The following is a 6,886-nucleotide window of genomic DNA, read 5'->3' on the forward strand; positions in this document are numbered from 1 at the left end:
GGGACAGGACAGCAGCTTATTTGACGACACCTAAATACCTCTCCTCACTGACTAGCTCTTCTGCAGAGTTTGGTGACATTAAAAGACATTTCCCCCTCTCATTTACCAAGTTTATATACCAAAAAGAGGTATTAAAAAGAAATCTGAGGCCACAGACTTTCAGTGCCCACAGAGAAAGACTCAAAGTTAAGGGAGCAGGGCAAAGGGACCGATGCTGCCCTCAGCAAACACTGGAATTTCAGTGATGGGGTTTTTATCACCTTGCACAACAAAAAAACACACCTACTCTATCACAAGCATTAAGTTTTTGGACCAGCTGCCTAGCTACCTCCAGCTCTGCAATAGTGCAGGACAAAAAAAAAAACCCCATTTATGCATTAAAAAAAGTATATTTTGGCCTACTTTATCATAATATGAAAAACCACATGTAAACCTGATGTATTTAAACCCTATCCTAAGCATTGTATTGTGTTCTAGCCCCAGTCAAGGGCAGGATGCTGCCCAAGGGATTGAATGAATTTGTAACACGAGCTAAAAACTTAAAACCTGTATCTGTTTTCCTTCTCTCACGCACATCTTAAAAGGAAACTTTTACACTCACACTTGGCATGAAAATACATTGAACTATTTATATATTTTGAGTTAAAACAGAGGGACAAGACGATCCAGAGACAGGAACGAACACTCAGTGTCCCAACACATGCATGAATGCTTAGGCCACAAGTTTAAATAAAGAAAAAAAAGAGATAATACAAACAGTATTTTTTAAAAAGGCTAACAACAGAGAGACAACACATATTACTTAATCTGAATTTTAAATGGTGAAATTCAGACATAGCTCAATCCCTGCAGATACTATTTTGACTTGTGCACACAGAATGTCAAAGACAACAAGCAACTTTGGTAAATATCCTGAGAAGTTTCAAAGAACCCTGTGTGATTGGCATGTTCATCTGTTCCCTAATAAAACAGCAAATCCAAGGAGAGATGAGAGAGCGGGGTGTGATGAGGATCCTCAAACTGTTCTCCAAAAGATGCTGTGTCTTAGCAGCCTCCTCCTGTCTGCTGCTGGTACACTTCGATCGTGTCATCATGTTCCATCTCCAGCTGTGGGAGTAACACAGGAATTATTTTAACATCTTAAAAACATAGAAATGACAAGTAATACAGAAAAGTTGAAAAACACATGCTGACAAAAGCACGTGGCTCTCTGCTCTTAATCAGCATTTCAGGAATAACTTTAATTAACTAAGACATGAAACACTTTCCATCAGTCACTGCACAAATTTGTTGGAACATGCTAAACTCACAGCAACTATTTCAGGATCATTTTGATTTCAAGCCCCTTTGATCACCACTCAGATACCTGAATATCTGTGTAGCAATTTGCAGTAAGAGTGTTTTTCATACCTGTGCAGGTGTGTCTGCTTCTTTAATGGGCTTTCCATCAAACAGGAACATAATGTACCTCATTGACAAGCCCTGCAAGTTCAAAGTTACAGATGAGAAACCACACTTGATTTCTGAATGCAGACTAAGTGCTCATGGATTTACTGTCAGAACACATGGTAACAAAATTAACACCCAAAAGACAAGGGGGATGACACGAGATAGATTTAGATTAGGTATTGGGAAGAAATTCTTTCTCTGTGAGGGTGGGCAGGTCCTGGCACAGGTTGCCCAGAGAAGCTGTGGCTGCCCCTGGATCCCTGCAAGAATCCAAGGCCAGGTTGGACAGGGCTTGGAGCAACCTGGGAAAGTGGAAGGTGTCCCTGCCCATGGATGGGCTTTAAGTTCCCTCCTAACCCCAAACCATTCAGTGATTCTCTGATTAAGATTTAACCACCAGGACACTGAGCACATTTGTCTTGCTGTCTACATTGAGGAAGGTCAAATGCTGGTAACTTTACATTGCCCTTAAAACCTGAGTTACCACACTACTAAATCCTGTTCTGACAGTGTTTAATCACGTGAGGAAGTCTTTATTCCCTGCATCAGGGATTGAGGACCTTGCTCTGCCCTCTAAAATCCATGTGATTCACACTTGTGTCACACACAGGAATGCTAAAACTCCTGTGCCTCTCCAAAACCCCAGATGTGTCAGGGTGCAGCAGGCACAGAGCAGGGCAGAGTATAAAGTTTGAATAAGCAAAGAAAGGATCCTGCAAGTAACAAAGGACAAACAAAATCTGACTCTGTTTCCAAAGCCATTCACATGCCCACCCTTTGCTCTGTGTAAAATTGGGAGCTCCAGGCTCAGGAACTGAGCTGTGGGATTCATCCTTCTGTTCAGTTCAGGATGGCACTAAGGAATAGCCTGTGACACCAGTGGGACACAGGTCACAACTGTGCAATAGGCAGCAGGAGACACAGGAGGGGCGAAGAAAACAATGCATGAGGAAGCTGTGGCGTAGAAGAATTTATTTTGTGCCGCTTTCCAAACAGAAAATGCACTCAAAGTTGATGAAGTTTTTGGAGATGAGGGTTAGTGCATTGTCTCTGAGTCAGGATCAGAACTGGAGGAATCTTTGTAACTGTGTCACGGGACATTAGGGAGCATCTGAAGAGGAAGAGGCAGCTTCCATTCAGCATCCCAGCTCCTCATTCTCCCACACACCTGGACACCCTCAGCCTGCCCACAAGCGTGTTCCACGAAGCGGGCAGAGAAGCAGCGAGGGTTCCACCAACACGGGGACGCTTCCCCGGGGTGTCGGAGCCCCTTGGGTCCGTGGGAGTCCCCACGGAGCCCCGGGCCGTGCCCTCGCCTACCTGTCGGCAGCAGTACGCCTGCATGAGCTTGCTCAGCGGAGTGTGCCGCTTGATTCTGAACTGCACCACGGAGCCGTCCTGCCCGGCAACTCTCAGGTCGATGTGCTCGTTCTCCGTTTTCACACCTTCCTGGACGGAAAACTGCAGGATGCGGCGGGCTCAGAGCCCCGCTCGGGCCGGACAGCCCCCGCCACATCCCGCGGCACCTCAGCCGCTCCTGCTGCCCCCGGCCGGGACACCTCGGCGGCCTCGCGCCGCGGGCGAGGCGGAGCCGCACCACAGTCCCGCCCCGCCGGGACGAGGAGAGGCGGCCGCTCCTCGCTCCCTCCCTGCTGCCCGCTCCTCCCCTCCCGCCGGCTCCTCCCGTCCCGCCTTCCAGCCGCTCCCGTCCCGCCGGCTCCTCACCGGGGGCTTCTCCTCCGACATGGCGGGGGGGCAGCGGGGAGATTGCGCTGGGGGCGTGGCCAACGGCCAAGGGGCGTGGCGGGACCGCGTGCAGGCGCGTCCCCGCTGGGCCGCAAGGGGGCGCTGTGCTCCGGAGCGGGGAGCGGCGTGAGGGGAGCGCCCGGGACGCCCCAAAACATCCTCGGGACGCCTCGAAACAGCCCCGGGACACCCTCAAAACACCCCGAAACAGCCCCTAGACACCCCAAAACAGCCCCTGGACACCCCCGGGACCGCACCTTCTCGGTCGCACGGCAGCTCCCGCGTGAGGGGAAACAGCGGACGAGAAGCCTTCCATCAAAGCACCCAATGTCTCCAGTCTGGCCCAGATGGGTGCTGGCGTGTTCAGATCCGCCTTAAGGGGAGGAGAGGCAAGTTTGCCTCGATCCACAATTGAGGAAAGAATTAGATTCTAAACACACTCGAAAGCGAGATTAAAACACAAACGAGGTTAAATGTTGGGATCCAAAGCGATATTTCAACCTTTATTTTTTTTCATAAAGAAAAGTGGGGATAGCCAAGAATAATTAAGTGAAGCAGAGGGAAGGTGTTACCACCATGGGTCCAGCCCTGCTTCACAGAGTGCAATGGGTCTTTAGCTTCTGAATTCCATCTGACAGCTGCCAGTGGAGGCAGCTGGACCAGCACTGTGGGAGGGCACGAGCAGACAGCAAAGACTCCCACACTTTGTAGATTTAGCAGCTGCAGCTTCTGTGGCACTTCCTTATAGAGGGTTTTGAGAGTGCCAGTGTCATGTCCACCTCAAAGCAACAGCACACCCGTGGGCAGATTCATGTTTGCTCCCTTGAAGCTGGTCGTTGGAATCCAGCCGAAGTTTGCCTGATGTATAAAAAAATTTATTGCTTGATTTTCTCATATATCAAAGATTTGCTGTTTGGTACCCTGATGTATCAACTACAAGCTCTCTTTGTGACTTCAAACAGGGTTCATTTTCCAAAATAAAGCAGGAATTAAACTTTTTGCTAAAAGCAGAGTAAAACTTTAATTTTCAAACTTGAATCTTCAAAGAGGCAATGAAGAAAAGCATTCCTTACTTTTTACTCGGTCACTACACAGGGCAGGGTGAGAGCAGGGCAGGAGGTTGGTCCTGAGGGAGCTGCCCCTGCACGGAGGGGCAGAAAGGGATCCATCCGGGTTTCTTCAGAGGAAAGCCCCTAAATATGAGATCCACCCCAGCCAAGTCCATTTCTCCCACAGGCAGTGCCCTTGAGCCGGTGGCCAAGGCTGCCTCCTCCAGCCCCAGGGGTGTTGTGGGGCCAGGAGAGAGGAGGAGGTTCTGCCCCAAACCTCCATCTCACCCTGGCCGTGAGGAAAGCAGATACCGGTCCCTTCAGAATATGCTCAAAGTCTTAAAGGATTTTTCCTTTTCCATCCCCTTTCCCTGCTGTGCCCTCTCAGAGGTGAGCAAAGAGGCACAGAATCAAGCAGGAATGGCCCCTGTTGGGATCTTAGGAGCTGGATTTTTTTTGTTTTTCTCTTGAGGAATTTTCCCCAATACGTGTTGCCAGGATACAGTAATGAACTGGATACTTAAGAGAGACGAAAGTAGTTGTCAGTTCAGGGGAAGGGTGCACCTGGCTAAGTTCTCTTTACCTGAGGTTTCCCGAGGAGGGCAGAGATACCTCGAGATTTGGACTGGGAAAACGGTGTTGGGTCTGGCCTCTGTCTTGTGCTCTCAATATTCGGAGGGGAGAGAGGCTGCGGTCGCTGTGGGGAGAATTCATCACCACTGTGGGGTTCTGCCTTCTGCTGCCTTTCTTCTACCGTGAGTGGAGCTCTGCTCATAAGCTCCTTGCATTGGGACCCTATTAACACCCTACCTCACTAAAGAAGGGGCTTTTCACCATCTGCTTGGCTGCCTCAGGGGAAAACCCCGGGATGCCGAGCCCGCCTTTCCCTGTCCCCGCCGCTTCTTCAGCACTGCTCCGAGCATTCCCTGCACTATAGCTCTTCGTCCCCTGCCTGCTGAGACGCCCCGTGGTTCCCGCTACAGCTGTGGAGTTTGATAAATCTCATTTACCACCATGGATTGTAAAGCAAGCCTTCCTTCCATCCCTGCCCGTCTCGGTAGAGCCACCATTAATTACCGCGCTGTCGCCGAGCTGGCACCGGAGCGCCCCCTGCAGGCGCGGGGCAATCACCGCCCCCACCCCGTGCTGCCCGCCGGGAGCCAGCAGCGCCCCTGCCGGCCGTGCCCGGAACTGCAGCGCAGGGGAAAGTGCCCGCGGCTTGAGAGGGGCTGACACTGGGTTTGTGCTTCTGTTTGGGGCTGCTGTAGTTATTGCTGTTTGTTTCCCTTATTAATGTTTCTTGGATTTGTTATGCATTCGTGGCAGTCACCCTAATCATTGTGTGTACTTGTATTAACTGTTATAGTTGTTGCAGCACTTTGGGCTGGAAAATGAAGTATTGGGACTTGCCTAAAAGAGACAGTCTCAGTAAAAGGGGGTACTTGATAAATAACACAGAGACTAGAAATTTTCAGTTCCTCTGAAGTTACTGAATAGAGCTTTAGGGCTAACTAGCAAAAAGGATTAAAGGTATGCATAAAGGAGGATAAATGTAGCTGGAACCAGTGGAGAAAAAGATAGAGGACTACAGAGGAGTTTTTTTTTTGCAAATTACATAACAAAAAACAATAGTGCATGCCCAAAGAAAAAGTTCAAAAAAGGTATATTGAGAGAAGCATTCAGTGAATATGACCACCAGACCCCCCCTTTAGATGACCTCCAGGACCAAAAAAGGACTTCCAGTAAAAGGCGAATGCATGCAAATTAGTTCTAGGGAAATGGTGTTTGTGTATTAGCTGGGAGGTACATTGTAATGAATATGTATGATCAGGATGGAATAAATACCCTGTTGTGAACTTTCACCACACACATCAGATTAAAGGAGATACACTTCTGTGTGTCCAGCGCTGATAAAGAATGCTGCTTTCTAACACTTCAAATTGAATAAAAAAAAGTTTATTTCAGAGTGAACATCCTAACAAACATCCGAACATCCTAACTAACATCCTAACAAACATCCTAACATTCTAATATCCTAATCTCCTAATCTCCTAATCTCCTAATCTCCTAATATCAATATCCTACTCTATCCCTAAGTTTCTAAAACTATATGCTTTCCCTCCCACAACTCCCACTCTCCTAGTCTTGAAGTAATGTGCAAACAATGGGCAGAAGAAATCAGACGAGGCCCTTCTCATCATCCTGGTTTGCAGTTCGGACGGGCCATGGAGGATCCACATCAAATCAGAACACGAGGTTGCGGTGCTGGTTGTCCCCTGCGGCCATAGCTTGAATTCCCCTCGGTGGCCGCTGTCCCAGCCCGTTTCTTCGCAGGTCATCCAGCTCTCTCCGGGGACGCTGGCGGGGCACAGGGCTCGGGGCCCTGTCCCCATCGGCCAGTCTGCGGCGCCGGCCGCCTCCAGGAGCCGCATCCTCCTGCGCCTCCTGCTGCTGCCGCTGGCGCCAGCGCACCACGAAGGGATGGAGGCGGCGGCGGGGCCGGCGCGGGGCCAGCCCGGCGCGGCTCTCCTGGGCCTGCAGCACGCGGATGCCCCCGATGGGCCCTTGGCAGGTCGGGCAGGTGGCGGCGGCGTCGGGCCCGGCCTGGGGCTGGATGCAGGCGTGGCAGAACACGTGTCCGC

The 6,886-nt window shown here is 50.2% G+C and overlaps 1 protein-coding gene across 2 annotated transcripts; it reads right to left on the reverse strand.

Annotated features, from left to right (window-relative positions):
* Positions 1-1,044: 1,044 nt before the first annotated feature.
* LOC131087689 (small ubiquitin-related modifier 3-like) lies at positions 1,045-3,195 on the reverse strand. Of its 2 annotated transcripts, XM_058031510.1 has the most exons (5): positions 3,175-3,195; positions 2,760-2,898; positions 2,325-2,382; positions 1,411-1,534; positions 1,045-1,107 (listed from the first exon to the last, which is right to left on the reverse strand). In XM_058031510.1, the coding sequence occupies exons 1-5, from the start codon at positions 3,193-3,195 to the stop codon at positions 1,045-1,047; spliced, it is 405 nt and encodes a 134-aa protein (XP_057887493.1). The 2 variants fall into 2 exon arrangements, with proteins under 2 accessions (XP_057887493.1, XP_057887494.1); XM_058031511.1 differs by lacking the exon at positions 2,325-2,382 and having other exon boundaries at positions 1,411-1,482; positions 2,770-2,898.
* Between the last annotated feature and the right edge of the window lie 3,691 nt (positions 3,196-6,886).

This window comes from Melospiza georgiana, chromosome 10 (assembly GCF_028018845.1).
Source record: "Melospiza georgiana isolate bMelGeo1 chromosome 10, bMelGeo1.pri, whole genome shotgun sequence".
Classification (NCBI taxonomy): domain Eukaryota; kingdom Metazoa; phylum Chordata; class Aves; order Passeriformes; family Passerellidae; genus Melospiza; species Melospiza georgiana.